The following is a 17,546-nucleotide window of genomic DNA, read 5'->3' on the forward strand; positions in this document are numbered from 1 at the left end:
AATAAAGCATTTTTTATTTATTTGTAATTTTAGATATTTTTTATAGTTTTTTTTAAGTTTTCAAAAAAAATATTTTGAAGCTTACGCTTTACGCCTCGAGGCTTTCGCCTCGCCTCAGATTTTGGTGGAGTGCCTCGCTACGCCTCAACGCTTTTCACAACACTGCATCCAGTTGTCAAAGATCCCACTGTGTAATGGCGACAACTGCTAATAAAGTACGAATAGCAATCATATGGGCTATTAAGGCAAATGTTTCAGCATAACCAATCCCAAATTGCTTATTGTAGCCTTCTACAATAAGCCTCGCTTTATACCTTTCTATGCAACCATCTGCTTTTTTCTTTATCTTATACAACCCATCTGAATCATATTGCCTGGCAAGCAACTTGATCAAGTGATGTAGATCCAAAATTTGAAGACTCTTATCTGAATCCATTGCCCCAAGTACTTGATATTGACCTTAGTTTAGGTGACCCATATCCAAGTTCATTGCACCCAATACTTGAGACGATCCATTTGATGCTACTCCAGATCCAAGCTCCATCCATTTGTAGGACCCTTCATCAGGATACCACATCATCATAGGTGCTAAGTAGGCCAAGTGGGGCCCTGATGCAGTGGCCAGGAGGATCTCTCATGTTCCTGTAAGATTCAACACCCTAGCGCAGCTACGAAACTAAGAAACTAGGAAAGCAGAAAAAAATAACAGAAATTGCAAGAAATTTAACTGAAAATAGGAAAAATAATAATGTTCATCAATTCTCCGAACTCTAAACTCTGATCTACATAGGGCGCTTATCTTTTTATAGGTGAGGTCTTCCAATTCTAATTCAAGTAAACTACCTAATGTGATAAACTTCTAAAAAGATAAAACTTATCTTAATTAAGATATGGATCAAGCATAAGGATCCAATGTCCAACACAATGACCCAAAATAAAAAAATAGCTAGAATAATATGGATCACTAGGGATCCAATAAGGATGGGAGATATGTGTCGTTCCGCTCTTGCATCAGACCCGCTCTAAGGGCGGCAGTTCATCAAGGCATTGAAGGCTCAAGTGGGACCCACAAGTGGGGCTCCCCTCTTGGTTTAAGGAAATAAGCTTGTGGGGCCCACCTGGAGGGCGACTTCCTTATTTATGGAAGAGTGAAAAAATGTGAGCTGGTTTATGAAAGCCCTAAAAGTAGGAGGTTTAGCTAATTTTGGCCAAGTCAAAGAGGTGTTACCTAAGGCTAACAAAGTGTTATCTATGAATAGGTTGAGACTTAGGAGGTGTTATCCAATTTTAGTGTAGGTTTATCTTTATTTAGCTTTTGTTTTATTTGAAATCTTGTTACTTGTGAGGGCTGTAAATGCCCCTCATTGGCCTATATATAGACCTTGTAATCCCTCATCTAACAGCATGTTAAATGTATAAAAACTGTGAACCTTGATCCCCCTCTCAATTCCTCTCTCCCTCTAGCTCACACCCCCACTAAGGGTGTCTCTCTCTCCCTAATGTGAACTCTCCCCCTCTCAGCCCGATCCTCTCTCTCGCTCTTAGCCCGATCCTCTCTCACTCTTGTGAGTTCCTACCCCCTAGACTCGTCTCTCTCTAAGGGATATCCCTCTCAAAGTAGGTGAGTTTATCCCTCATGGATCTGTTCTTCCGAATGGACCAAGGTGCAGCCTCGGCCCACCAGAACCGATGCAGCCAACTTCGAACCAATGGCAGTCTCGACCACCTCAAGCCCAATTTCGTAGTACCCATGCCTTTCCCAACTGAACCTCAACTGTAACAGACCCCAGCCTACTTTACCCATCCTCGATACGTTATCCCCGACCTTACCTTAGCCCACAAAACCAAATCTGCCCAAAACCAAAAATCTGACAAACCTTGTTTTTTGCCTGACTTAGAAAAATCACCCAGCCCAAACTGTTGAGCCCCTAAGTCTGAAATTTGGACCCAGCCTTCCTTAGGATCTCTAGTTTAACCCCTCAAAAAATCCCGATTTTATCATATCTCAGTTCTGAGATGTTGATTTTCTAAATTAGGTCTATCTGAACCAAACCCAGTCCTGTTTGCAGAAAACCCTGAAAAACTTGTCTTGTCCTAGTTGTATATCCTAGAATACAAACCCTCTGACTCTGAAATGTTAACCCAAGCTAGTCCAAGGAGTCCAGAACCTTCCCTTAAAACTTGGAATTTTTTGTGAAGTCGTTTGGGCACAGTGAATTTTCTTCTGAAACCTGTCTGTCAGCATGCACCCTGTTACCCGATTTTGACCTAAATCTAGTAACTGAGCCTACCTGCTGCCTTAAATTCCTAATCCAGGCCCAGCCGTTGAATGGGAACACAACATCAAGTCCCATGCATGCATCCTTTCTAGTGCAGTCAATTCCTCTGTCATACCCTGTTGCCTCTATCAAAAGAACAACTTCATCATAGGTGTTTGGCTCGACATAAGAGTGAATTAAAGCAAGAAAGGCTTAATGTTGGACAGAAAAAGACTCACAAGAAAAAAAATGGGTAGGAGGAATAGAAGGACGTGAATTACACCTTGAGGTACAGATATCTTATGTGGTGTCTCATCATTATTAATAGAGGTGGAATTGAGTTGGAAATCAAAAGAACCATTTGTAATCATGCACGACTATCAAAAAATGGGATGCAATCAAAATCTTGTGATCTGCGCATGTACACCTATAGTGGTCTACTCTCTTTATCTGCTTAAGTATGTTTCTTCAAAAGGAAAGGGAACAAAGAATGAAAAGGTTGATTTATCAGTTTTCTCCCCAATGAAAGAAGCAAAATAAAGGAGATGATCTAAAAATGTGACATGTCTAGAGGTCCACAACCTTTTTGATACAGGATCATAACAACGGTATCCTTTTTGACCTTTTGGGTAACCAAGAGAGTAACAGTTGACAGACTTGGGTGATCGTTTGTCCCTCTCATGCTCAAGCAACAATACATAACGACTAGAACCAAAAACTCGCATGGACCTATAGTTAGGAACATGATCATACAACCAGTAAAATGGTGTATCTCCAGCTAAAACATGAGAAGGCATGCAATTGATCAGCTAGACGGCAACAAGAGTTGTTTCATCTGAAAATATTTTAGGGACAACCAGAAAACAAGAGTGCACAATTAGTCTCAAGAATATGCCTATTCTTGCACTCAGCTACTCCATTTTGTTCTGGAGTACATGGGCAAGATTTTTGATGTACTATTCCTTTTTCCACTAAGAATTTTTGCAATTGAGTATTGATGTACTCTCCCCTGAATCAGAACGTAAGATTTTCAACCAAGTCGAGAACTGTCTTAACCATAGCATAAAACTGTTTGGAAATGTCAAACAATTCACTACGCCTAGCGAACAGGCAAAGACTATAATCCACAACTGGGTTTGCCACTAATGACTTTACTTATGCTCTCTCCTTGCCTCAAGGATCTTCTCTTCAGTTGATCAAATCCCTTCTTTCTTTTAACACAAGTGCCTTTCCTCCCTACTCTTCTCTTTCAATTCTACAAAGAGGTCCAGTTTCAATCAATCAGATCTTTATCTCGTATGCAGCCTGTGCTTTATAGTCTCTTTCTTTTTCTTCTTTTCCTTCGTTCGTGACCTGGGAAGCTTCTCGATAAGCATTCCTTTAGCAAGTGTTAGGCCCCTCTTAACTTGGAAGTGCGGAATGAGACTTTGTCCATATCATTATCCGATGAGTGGAAAAAAACCGCGAGATGGAATCCAAAAAAGAGATTCGCTAAGTGTTAAGTGTTAATAGAACATAATCTCATTTGGAAACATAAGACACCAAGAAGTAATGAGGCCCCTGGGAGTGGAAACCAAGTGACATGGCAAGGTAACTTGTCTTCGTTGACTTTAGCCAATGGAAACGAATTTGGTCAATGTGAGACCCAGCAATCTTGTCTTGATCAACATAGCATAGCAAGGGATAGGGCTTTTTGTTGTGGAAGGATCAAAAAATCCTTTGGAATATGCATGACAATGGGTAGATCATACAGAATCAGACACGCTCAATCAACGACGCATCCTTCCGCCATCAGAGCCACGAGTACACCACCACAAAACATGTACCACTTTAAGAAAAGAGGGAACCTCACACCTAATTCATGAAATAGATCCAAGTGAATCTTGTGCAATCATCAACAAAGGTAACAAATAGATTCACCCTTAGATTGAACTGAAGCAGGCCCCCACACATTAGAATGCACAAGATCAAAAGCATGCAAGGACTCCGAACACGGAGAAGCACGCTTCCCCGAAACGTGTTTCGAAAGCACAAAATGTGGCACTTTCGAAACACGCGGGGAAGCGACCATTTTAATTGGGAAGTATGCTTCTCTCATTTATGGGGAAACTCGCTTTCCATTATTGAGAAGCTTGCTTCCCAGTCACTTCTCGTTCACTTCACAATATCAGAAAGTGAGTTTCCTTTTTTTGGGGGGTGGGGGGGCTTAGACAGTTTTAGCTTTTAATAAATTTTTTTAACCCAATATCAGGAAAGCTCAATTCCTATTCGCTTCCCACTCGAATCTTAGATCGCTTCCCTCTTTGTTCCCCCTTCAATTCCGGTTTGATTCCTATGTCCCTTTCGATTCACTTCTCTTCTCGCTTCAGAGATGATTCCCGGTTCGCTTCCAAGTCGTTTCATGCTTCCCGCTTCCTAAAATTTATAAGCATCTCGCTTCCTGCTCTCACTTCCCGAATAGCTTCCCACTCCCGCTTCCTCGGCTGGCAACTTTGACTTTAACATTCCTTGACCAAATTAGAAACAATTATCTTTGACTCATTAACTAAACCAGTAGACAACATATGTTGAAGTCTAGAACTAGATACATGATACAAACGTTGATTTCATAGACCTGACAAATCTAAGGTTGTAGTGTTATACCCAAAAGCATTGTGTGACTGAGGTCTCAAATTCAATGAATCAAGATAATATAGATGTCCTCTTCTATGCTCAGTCCCTAGTGTCCTAGATTGTCGATCCTGTATAACACAACCATTAAGAGAAAATACGACATCACAGTTATGACGAGTTATTTGTCCAGCAAAAATCAAGTTCATAGCAAGAGATGGGACATGGTATACATCAAAGATATGACAGACATAGTGGCACCATTTGGTGTGCAAAATGAGTCATGACAAGGCATACAATTGGTCAACAAAGATTCATTGGCAGTCTATGTCACATAGGTGCGGGTGCGGCGATGCGGCACTTTAAAAAAATTTGGCTGCGAGGGTGTGGGAGGGTATATATATATATATATAGAGAGAGAGAGAGAGAGTTTGAGTCTAGATCAAGTGTGGATCTATATTAAGATCCACACTTGATTCAGACCCGCCTTTTTAATAAAAAGGTGGGCTATGAAACCCCTTCTCTCTCTCATTTTAGGTTTCGATCAAGTGTGGACGTCCAGACACACCTTTTTTAATAAAAAGGTGGGGGGCACAAAACCACCTTCTCTCTCCCACTTGTCTTCTTCCCTCTCCTCTTTCTTCTTCCTTCTCTTTCTTTTTTGTTCTTCTTCCTTCTCTTTCTTTCTTCTTCTTCTTCCTCCTCTTCCTCTTTCTTCTTCCTCTTTTTTCTTCTTCCTCCTTGTTTCGCAGACATAAAAAAAAAAGTCACCATTTTTTAATGGTCCAAAACAAACTCGGTCAAAGTTGATCGAGTCCATTTTGGATAAATATAACCTTGGGTGCGGGTTGACCGCACCTAGGGTTATATTGACCACACCAGGTACCGCACCGCGTCGCGTTGACGCGGGTGTGGCGCCCAGTTTAGCAAGTCCATGTGACAGTTGCAATCATATGATATAACGCTCTATCAACCAACCAGAGTAAAGTTTACGAACACCTGCAGGGGCAGTAGAAGACAAATAAGAAGGTGATGATATAGTGATAACTGTAGGTTCTCCTATAGCACTTGAGTATGCAAATCAACTTTGGCATCACCAAATGTAACTGCACTAGGTACAGATGATACTTGGGCAGACGAAGCGACTTTCTTTCTTGCCAACTTAGAACAAGTGTACTTCATATGGCCAAACCTCTGGCAATAGTTGCACTATATTTTGCTTGCAGCTCTTACCTTCTCCATTTTTCACGACAACCACAATCAGCCAATCAACACAAAATGGATACTGCCTTCAAAAATAATATCCACACCACTCAAAACATACTATCTAGCAAGCACAAGTGAATGGAGTAGACAGTATTAATCAGTTATTGTGCTGCACACTACTCAAACCAAGCACAAAAACTCGGTGTACAGATCACTCAAACAAATTATCAAACACCAGATATGTGCATGCACATTAAGTAATTTAATTCTTCTCACCAAGTATCTGTCAATATCATAATTCCAACACAGGCAGAATACAACCTTCAACATGCGCATTTCAATTCAACAACAGTCATTACCACTCACTCAGACAACTGAACAAACACATGGTGTGCACATATTTCAAGTCTTATGTTTCTTCAAGAAGATATTAAGCTCCCACCACTTGACCCCCTCAAAACTCAAAAGCTTCCTGAACCTTCAAACCACAGTGTAGACTACCTCAGCAACACAAACATTACCCAAAGCACATTGCACCAAAAAACAGACCAACCAAGACCTTAGACAAAGAAACAGAGAAATAGGCTGCTGCCAGCAAGTTACCTTCACAAACATCGTCAAATCTTAAAGAATACTGCTCCAACACTCAAACCAACTGTTTCCTTAGTTTTCTAAGGCAAAAACGACCCAAACCCAACAAATCCCAAACTTAAAAATTCCCAAAATCAAGGTTTGAAACTGAGTTTCTTCAAACCTGGCCCTATTTTCCATCAACATAGAAGAAAATATTAAAAATTTGTAACTTCACTTACAAAGCTCCAAAAAGACTGGGATTTGTTTCTAAAATCATGTTTTAGGAGTTCCACCAACAGCAAATGGTCCCAGATGGAATGGCAGTGCAATATTGGAGAAGTGTCAAGGCTCCTGAAACAGCAGCCTCCACGATCCCAATAAGAAGTAATCTAAGTTATGTAGATGTAATCAGTTTTCATAGTATATTTTACCTTTTATTGAAGAAGAAGAAGAACAAGAATCTCAGTTATGTAGAAATAATCTCATATATTTTAACTTTTGCAGGTTGATCTCATATATTTTCCAGTCATTCGAGTCATGTAATCAGTTTTCTTAGTATATTTTAACTTTTGTTGGTTAATCTCATATATTTTCCAGTTATGTAATCAGTTTTTTAGTTACTTTTATATGTTAATCTCATATTTTTTAGTACTTATTTGAGATTTTCTATTTCTTATTGGCTGTTATTTCATCAATAAAGCATTCTTTATTTATTTGTATTTTTAGATACTTTTTTATATTTTTTTTAAAGTTATGCCTCGCCTCGGTTTTTGGTGGAGGCCTTGCTACGCCCCAACACTTTTCACAACACTGTGGAGGGCCAAGCTCTCAAAGATACTATTCAAGGAGCATACGTTACAAAAAATGAGTCGACCCGCTTTATTGAGTCTTACAAAACAAAAAGAACAATTATGACTAGAATACCCCTAAAAAGAATGAAAAATTAACTACAAAGTATATTATGTACAACCATGTACAATAAGATACATACCTGGATCCAAAACATTTTTTTTTCTAAAAGGCTCGAGTCTTACATTTGCAGCTTGACCTAAATTCAGAGAGGACCAATCCTATGAAAATAAGACTTATTGGTCCTACCTTAGGAACATAGTCGTCCTTACTATATTTGTTATGTATCATATTGTACATGGTTGTACATAATATGCCTTGTAGTTAATTTTTCATTCTTTTTAGGGGTATTCAAGTCATAATTGTTCTTTTTGTTTTGTAAGACTCAATAAAGAGGGTCGACTCATTTTTTGTAATGTATCCTTGAATAGTATCCTTGAGAGCTTGGCCCTCCACAAAGCTTCTTTATATCTCTTGCAGTGTTGTGAAAAGCGTTGAGGCAAAACAAGGCGACAAAAAATGTTTTGGATCCAACTGGATCCAACTCGAATCTAAGTCCATACACCCCCTCCCGTATTCTATTTAAACCCTCCGCAGGGGTTTTTCGTTTTAAAAAAAGGCACTGAGACCCCGACGAGATTGTAACGACCCCAACTCATACCAAAGAAAAAGTGCAATTTTTTTTAAACCATTGCGGAAAATAAAACCTTCGATGGTTTAAAAGACCAGAACATATAGAATGGGTTGTCAGTTAAAATAAAACATGACATACACATTCGTCTCATTGGTTCCGTCAAGAGAGATTATGGGATGGTATAAAAACTCTGATGGACAGGTCGTTAACAACTACGCTCCTCGAGTAGCAATTGAACTCGATGTCCCCGATCATCCGAGTTAGAAGACAACAACAACAACAACTACGCCTTCATCCCAAAACAATTGGGGTCGGCGATATGAACCAACAAAGAAAATCATGTTGTGTCTTCCACATGAATCCTTCTCCTCCAATCATTTCTATCCAATGTCATGTCCTCGGTGAGGTTCAAAGCATTCATATCCTTTCCTATCATCTCCATCCAAGTCTTCCTAGGCCTACCCCAACCTCTTTTAACTAATATATTTTCCCATTTCTCCATCCTTCTAACTGGAGCATCATTAGGCCTTCGCCGAATATGTCAAAACCACCGTAAACGATTCACTCTCATCTTATTTTCAATGGGTGCAACGCCTACCTTCTTACGTATCTCCTCGTTCTGAATCTTATCTTTTATTGTATTTCCACACATCCATCTAAGCATACGCATCTCAGCTACACTCATTTTTTGAATATGATGTCTCTTGGCAGCCCAACATTCCGTACCATATAGTAAAACGGGCCTAATAGTTGTCCTATAAAACTTTCCCTTCAACCGCAATGGCATTCTACGATCGCACAGCACTCCAGTTGCACTTTTCCATTTCATCCACCTAACCTTTATCCTATGATTTACATCTCCATCAATTTCGCTGCACTTTTGAATGATAGATCCCAAATATTTGAAACAGTCATCCACCGGTATTTCTTGCTCACCAAGCTTCACTAAACTCTCATCACTACTTCGTTGCGTACTAAACCGACATGCCATATATTTTGTCTTACTCTTACTCAACTTAAAACCTCTTGCTTCCAATGTTTGTCTCCATAATTCTAACTTAGCATTAACCCCAGCTCTAGACTCATCAATCAAAACAATATCATCAGCAAACAACATACACCATGACACATTTTCTTGAATTGATCTCGTAAGCTCAGCCATCACTATAGCAAATAGGAAAGGGCTTAAAGCAGATCCTTGATGTAACCCAACCGTTATAGGAAAATTGGTTGTCACCCCTCCACAAGTGCGGACATTGGTTACCACTCCTTCATACATATTTTTAATTATACTAATGTACTTGAGAGAAACACCTTTCTTCATCCTTGTCCACCGGAGAACGTCCCTAGGTACTCTATCGTATGCCTTCTCCAAATCAATAAAAACCATATGCAAATCTTTGTTCCTCTCTCTATTTCTCTCAATAAGTTGTCTAAGAAGATGTATAGCTTCCATAGTTGATCTTCCAGGCATAAAACCAAATTGATTCTCCGATATCATGACAACTTTCCTCAACCTAGACTCAATCACCCTCTCCCAAAGTTTCATAGTATGACTCATGAGTTTTATACCACGATAGTTTGTGCAATCTTGTATATCACCCTTATTCTTATATAGAGGCACCAAAGTACTCTTCCTCCACTCATTAGGCATCTTATTTGTCCGCCAAATCTTGTTAAAAAGATTTGTCAATCATTCTAAACCTTTCTCTCCCAAGCATTTTCAAGCCTCAATAGGTATACCATCTGAGCCAACTGCCCTTCTTGATTTCATTTTCTTCAAAGCTTCTGCAATTTCTTTCTTTTGAATCTTGCGCATAAAGTCACAATTCATCTCATGAAAAGGAATGGACAAGTCTCCAAGATCCTGAGCATGACTTCCATTAAATAGCTTATCAAAATAATCTTTTCATCTCTCTTTAATCTCATCTTTGACTAAAACCCTTTGTGTTTCATCTTTGATACATCTAACCATACCCAGATCCCTCGATTTCCTATCTCTCATCTTAGCAAGCCTATAAATATCCTTCTCGCCCTCTTTGGTATCCAACTTGTCATAAACCTCCTTATATACCTTATCCCTCGCGTTTCAAACTACTTTTTTAGCTTCCTTCTTTGCTATCATATACTTCTCCAAATTCTCATTATCCCGACTCTTAGTTAGATTTCTATAACACTCTTTTTTAACCTTAATAGCTAATTTGACATCCACATTCCACCATGATGTATCCTTACCTAGCAGTGAACCCCCTTTAGACTCACCCAGTACTTCCTTAGCCACCTTTCTCATGTCACCCGCTATCTTATTCCACATTGATTCTGAATCCTCATCGAGACACCAATCAACTTCCTTAACTACCTGCTCTACAAACATTTCTTGTTTAGCTCCTTTAAGTGCCCACCACTTAATTCTATGATCTATCCTATGTCTATCCCTTTTGCGGCATTGTCTAATTCTAAGATCTAAAATTAAGACTCTATGTTGTGTAACTACACTTTCTCCCGGTATAACCTTACAATCAATGCAACAACCCCTATCTCTCTTTCTAAGTAGGAAAAAATCTATCTGACTCGTATTAACCCCACTTTTAAATGTTATTAGGTGAGACTCCCTCTTCCTAAACCAAGTGTTTGCTATGATCATATCATAGGACAAACCAAAATCTAAAATTCTTTCTCCACTTTCATTTATTTCTCCTATACCATAGCTTCCATGGATACTCTCAAATCCATCCCCACTAATGCCTACATGTCCATTAAGGTCACCGCCGATGAAAAGCTTTTCTCCATAAGATATCCCTTGTACTACTCCATCTGAGTTAGAAGACTGAGCTACCAAAAATTATTCTAGGTGGTAGGTCCCAATGACTTCTGCAGAAGTATTAATGCATCCCTTTGAACATGTGGTCTCTGAAAAATTCTCCCTCGGTTATTAGTCGTCCCCTTAGGAGCGAACTCAGCTAATTGTCCGGGGTATCAAAATATATAGAATAACAAACCCCCGAGCAATCTCAATTGTTTCTACGTTTCTCTTGTGCGTACCCTGATGACAGTTAATATCAAAACAAGATTATCATGCTCATTTTGCTTATTCTGAACTGCACATCAAGAAAGGAACAACGTATATGTTGGTTTTATTCTGAATTTTGTTATTTATGCACCTACCAAGTTTTTATAAGTCTGACTCGTTTTATGAGGTACAGGTGATGATTAGGTTGGTACGGCAAACGACGGTGTTATGACGTGATGATATCAAGATCCCACTCTTTCTCTGTCATTTCGTTCCTGAACACGTTTTGTAATTTTGCATAAGGGTTTCTTTTAGGAATTCCTCTTTTGTATAAACTTTAAATTATCAAAAAACTTATTTTGGATCCATGTGATTTTCAATGCTTATACGGAGATACAAATCTATTGTGTAAAGGAAAGTTCACCTGTAATGCGCTCAAGATCCATTGACTTGTTATTTCAAACATCATTTTCAGTTGAATTGTCATTTTAAAACTCTGAAAAATGATTGATTACAAAGCTTTCAAATTTTTCCTAAAAAGTTTCAGGTTCGAGATTTTGAGGTTTTACAGCAAATCCCCCAATTCAGAAGGCCAGGATACTCTTGATAGCAACAAATAATTGGAGAATGATATCCTTCAAACTAAGAAAATTTTGATGCAGGATGTTTATCACCCAAACTATGTACAGTTCTCATGGTCAATGTTGTCAAATGGAGACACCAACTGTCACTATCAGAATCCCAAGTCAAAGCTTCATAACGGACCAAAATTTGGCTTTTTACACACAGGAAACAATTTTGCCATACAAGCCCTTCGGAACTTAGGACAGATTCTGGCCACTTCTGATGCAAGTAAATCCATCTAAGAATTTCATCTACAGTCTTCAGTGTCGAGTTCAACAATATTATTGTACTTTTCAGTTCTTGCAGTCTATAAGACTGTTAAATCAATATTACATAATCACCAGTGTGTTCCTTGAATAACAACCAAAGGAAGATCTCACAATTAATTCCAACAAAGAAGGAAACAGAGTATCAGGGGTTGCCATATTATAAGAACGTCTTTTAATTTATACAAACAGATGGGAACATGTGGATATCTTTCTAGCCAAGACAAGGCCCCCACATATCCTAGGAGAGCCACCCAATATTCTGGAAGTGAAACAGGTTTTGGTCTCTCTCAAGTTAGAGACAATTTGGTGAGATATTTTTGTTAGGATGCCCACCAAGCCTGAACTGCCTGAGGCAGCACAGCTTATGCACATAACTTGGAGCTGGTGGTTCACTAGGTGAGAGGCTGGTAGCTTCCTACAGGTCTCCCTGTAATGAAACAAGTGAAAATACAATAAAGAACCTAATAAGGTTCAACAAGAATACAAAAGAAGTGCACAAGCACTAATCCACTAAGGGATCACAAAATGAGAATAAACTCATTAGCACAACACATGCACATAATAGCCACAAAAGGCCAACACAACAACAACAACAACTACGCCTTCATCCCAAAACAATTGGGGTCGACGATATGAACCAAAAAAGAAAATCATTCTGGGTCTTCCACATGAAAGGGCCAACACAAAAGGTAAAAAATATAGAATTTGATTAACAAAAGCTTAAGAAAGCATTGATAAATACAAGGGGGGGGGGGGGGGGGGGAACCCTTATTTATAATACAAAGGGGATATAATGGGGGCAGCCCAACTAGCCATTGGGCTAGCCCCCAACAGTCATATTTATGACCGTTGGGAGCAGCTCAATGACTAGTTGCGCTGCCCCAACAGCTATATTACATTTTAAATATAAAAAGCTAAAAAGAAAGATAAAACAGCCTCAATAAGGTTGACACCTATTACATGTGTGAAATGACTGAAATACCCCTGAAGGTATTTTCAGTATATATATATATATATATATATATATATATTAACACCTTAAGATCATCTCCTAACTGCAGAGCAATCAGAAGGCATGAAACTGGTTGTGATAACCCTTACTGGATAGCAGAACCTTATGGATGTGATGAGAATAAATCTGGACAAGTGAATGAGATCAAGCACCTCTAAGAGACCCGTAGAAATTGGGTAGAAAAGTCAGCATGAAAACTGACAAATATGTAATGAAGTAGAGATGGACTCTTGCATTTCCAATCATAATTTCAATTTCAAAATGGCAATATTTGGAAATTTTATGCTATTTTACCTTTCATATCATTTCCTTAATGAGTGACAATATTTTAAAGTATAGCTATCAATGATGGGTGAATGCATGCATGTTTGTGTGTGTGTGTGCGTGCACGTGCACACTTTCCTCAAATCATGTGCGCACTTTAGTCAAATCACAAGTAGATAGCCTGGTCAAACCTAAAACTCCTAATCATAGGACCTTGAAGATGTCATCCAAAGCACATGCCTCTCAAGGATTTCCCAAAAAACTCATGAAAAAGCCTTATTTCTTTCATGGGTGTTCCTACGTGTCTATGAATACGTACTTATGCAGAAATTAGCATCATGAGCAAGGAAACCCTGCTCAACAGACAGTGCATCGCATGAGTAGAGGAGGAACTCTATCTTCAGATCGTCAAAAACAAGGCATTTTGCATCTTATAAAACTAAGAAAAAGCAACTAGACATCACACAAATAAGACTGCTGCTATTAAAAAATTAGGGTTGTTTGCATCTTGTCAGCTATAGGACGAGCCAAGCAATTTCCATTCTTTCAACTGAATTATTTAACTGCCTACTGGTCAAAACTTGCAACTGAGTAAAACGGGGAAAACAACACCACCAACATGGACGACAACAGTTTATGCACGCTGCAAATACAATCTAATATGGTTTAAGAAGCTAAAACAAGTGACACCCTGCGAAACAAGATCTCAATCAAACATCTCTAAATCTGGTCACGGTTAAATCATAAAATGCGAAGAAACAACTCTTCTTTCTGCATTAGAAACAAAATAATTGAACCAAACTAGCTTCAATAAAAACAGCTACCTAAAATGCCATGAAAGAGTAATTACCTCAGGGCCATTAAACACTGAAGGCTCATTCATGTCGTTCCAAATGTACAGTGAAGGCGTAGAACCACCATAATTGCTCAAGGAGAATTTCTCAGCCCACCAATTCCGAATCTCAGGATTCAACATATCCAAGTAAGAAGACGAACCCGACCAACACCACCCATCAAAATCCTTCCCTGACGAATCCTTCACATAATATCCCTTCTCCGTTGCCTCCTTGTGTATTTTAAAAGAGTCATCCCTCTTGATGTGGGGATCAACAATCGTAACCATCTTCCTTCCTTTGGCTGCCAACTTCTTCTGCATCCCTTCTGGATCAGGAAACAGCACCTTGTCCCATGTGAAATATTTTTTTCCTTCTGTATGATCGATATCGAGCCACAGAACATCATAAGGAATGTCAAACTCGTCAAACTTCGCATCGACTTCTGCAACGTCTTTTTCATCTCTGTAATTCCACCTGCACTGATGATATGCAGTGGCAAACAACTGTGGCATCGCTGGCATTCCTGTGGTCGTTATATACTGCTTGATTACATCTTTTGGACCAGGACCCACGAAGAAGAACGCATCGACAATGCCAGCTTCGGTCATCCAGTGAGTGTTAATGGTCTCGGCGTTGCCAGAATCGGAAGCAAGGACATCAATCTGCATCTCAGCAGCATTCAGCCAGAAGAACCCAGCGGAATTGGGGACGCCGGAAGGACCGACTCCATGAGAGATCATGAAGGGGATCGATCCATAGAGACCGAATGGAGATTCGTGGAGGTACTCGAACACATCGAGGTTGAACAATCGGTAAGGCTCTGATTCGATGCCGGGGCCTCTCGTCGGCTTCAATGCCAAGCTCGTGGCGTGTTCGGGGATCCCATAGACGAATTTTGCTCCATGGAAGGAGACGTCCAAGCTGATCGACTGCGGCCCGAACGGCCTGGAATCGGTGTGGCTCTTGAAATGCTCCTCCCAATTCTCGCCCTCTCCCTTCTCCGATCGAAGCTGCTCGAAGTCGAACAACCCTAGGGAATTGAACGATAAAACCCTCTGCTTGTCGCCGACTCTCCGAATGAAAACATGGAACGGGGAATGCCGAACGACGGCTTCGTATCCGGACGCAAGGAACACGACGGAAGCATCCCCTTCTTCGGCGACCTTCTGCAACCACAGTTTCTTCTCCCGGTCTAGGGTTTCGACGAGGGCGTCGGGCACCTCGAAGCGCTTCCTGCGATCGGAGTCGGGGGGACGGGTTTCGTCGATCTTCAGGCGGAGGACCCCGTCGTGGTAAACGGAGATCCGGAGGGAGAGAGGGTCGGAATCGTCGCCGGGGAAGAGTTTTCCGGTGAGATCTCCGTCGTCAAGGGAGAGGCCGACGACGCGGTAGGCGGAGGAGTTGGTGGGGAGGGAGCGTGCCCGTTTGCAGAAGGGGGTCTGATTGCAGGAACGGAACTCCGCCCTCTTCCAAGCGGAGACAAGGAAAGGAAACCCTAACAGTAACCAGAGGGACAGAGGAAAGAGTGATGAAGGCTTCCCCATTTTTCCAGTAAAGGAGGAGGAAGGAGTGTCGGGTAGAGTTGTATTTACATCTCTCTCCTCTCTCCCTCTTTCTCTCTCTCAAATCGGGATTTTGCCAAAAGAAACACAATCAAAATCCAAGATCTCTCTCACATCCGGATTTTGTCAAAAGAAACAACAAAAGATCCATGATCTCTCTCTCTCTCAAATCCTTATTTTGCCAAAAGAAACACAACCAAGATTCAATGATCTCTCCCTCAACCAGATTTTGAAAAAAAACAATACAACGAAGATCGGGAAAAAGCACACAGGTCACCCAATCTCGACCTTGCGTTAAGGGACGCCACCTGTGGATTTCATACTTGTGATGTCCCATCTACTTGGTGACATTCACAAGTCAGCCCTACCAGATGAGGGAAAGGCCACATTTCCGAATCTTATTGGACTGTTATTTGATTTTTTCTTTTTTTTAAAATAAGAATGCAAGTGAAGTTGAACCATTTCCAACATAGTGTGGTTTCATGGACTCTTGAATATAGGGATTAATATCGGTGTAAAAGTCGGTATATTTTTCACACAAAAAAATGTCTAGTAGATGAAAATGTAAAAGTCTCAGCAATTTGAAATTGTTTATTTTTTATTTTTTTATTTTTGTATTATTTATTCTTTTGTACAATTTATTTTTTTAATTAAATTTCTTGCTAATACTGTGTAAATAAAGCATGAAATATACAAATTTTCAATTTCTCACAAGATTTTGACTGCCAATATTTATAGTTTTAAATGTTTTGTCAGTATATTCAGAGTTTGGCTCACCTCGAGTTGTCTCCTAATTCTTTGTTCTCTTGATCTCATATCTAGGGATGTCAACAGGTTGGATCTAGTTTGGACTTAAGTAGATATTTGATTTTGACCTAAGTCAATTGGGTTTATAAAAAAAAGCAATATTATACCTTCATATTTAATTAACAAAATATATTAATATGAGATATTTAGATGTTTGGAAGCATATGTATGTAAATGAATTATCCTATATTAAGCATGGATCTACATGTGTAAGTCTTCATAGAAAAATGATAAAATAATTTTTTAGACATAATTAGTTTGAACTTTAATTATATTTTTTTATGAGATTTGTCATGCACTCCAACTTGTGTGGGGTAATAATTGATTTGATCATATTTGCAAATGATTTTTATATCTATCATGTTTGAAATCAATACAATTTAAATTTTAGTATTTAAATTTTTTATATAAAATCACAAAACTATTTTTTTTAAATCAAAATTTTTGAAATTTGAAAACCCGAAGTAGAAAGTTCATTAATTTTATGATCTTGAAGAAAAATCTTAATATTTGAAAATCCACTATATCTATATAGCGATGAATTTCATAATGGTTCCTATCGAGCAATTACATATCATTTTGAAAATGAGTTTTTATATCTTAATTAGATAAACTTAATGGATAATGAATTTTATGATTCTAACATGTTATTTTTGAATTTCAATACATTTCATATGGATGATATATTGATTATGAGTAACATAATGGATTGCAATGTTTCTTCTCACTAAATTTTTAAGTTATGAGATTGATTGTTTTAATGTATGGTATTATAATTGTTTTATCATGAAAGTGGATCACAATCCATTCATATTGAAAAGCTTTAGAAAAAGTCTAATTGTTTATATATAATATGATTCTAGTGTCATTTTACACTAAAAGATATTGGTCTCAACTAAAGTGTATGGATATCATTGATAATTTTTACCTATGATATGAGCTGGAATTAGACCAATCATATCATACTTGAGATAAGACAAAGAATTAAAAATCTAAGAAAATGAACAGTAAAAATGCTTTTCATTTCATGCC

The 17,546-nt window shown here is 38.9% G+C and overlaps 1 protein-coding gene across 1 annotated transcript in view; it reads right to left on the minus strand.

The window, feature by feature from the left end:
- Nucleotides 1–16,078, minus strand: part of LOC149838288 (putative glucan 1,3-alpha-glucosidase) — a 33,165-nt gene extending 17,087 nt beyond the window's left edge. Inside the window, exon 1 of the mRNA XM_090006500.1 lies at nucleotides 14,160–16,078. Within this exon, the coding sequence (XP_089862626.1) occupies nucleotides 14,160–15,689 (1,530 nt within the window). The 5' untranslated portion in view covers nucleotides 15,690–16,078. The remainder of the gene's footprint in view (nucleotides 1–14,159) is intronic.
- Nucleotides 16,079–17,546: the final 1,468 nt, after the last annotated feature.

The sequence above is a fragment of the Nuphar pumila genome, chromosome 5, assembly GCF_984573655.1.
Source record: "Nuphar pumila chromosome 5, dmNupPumi1.hap1.1, whole genome shotgun sequence".
In the NCBI taxonomy this organism is placed as follows: domain Eukaryota; kingdom Viridiplantae; phylum Streptophyta; class Magnoliopsida; order Nymphaeales; family Nymphaeaceae; genus Nuphar; species Nuphar pumila.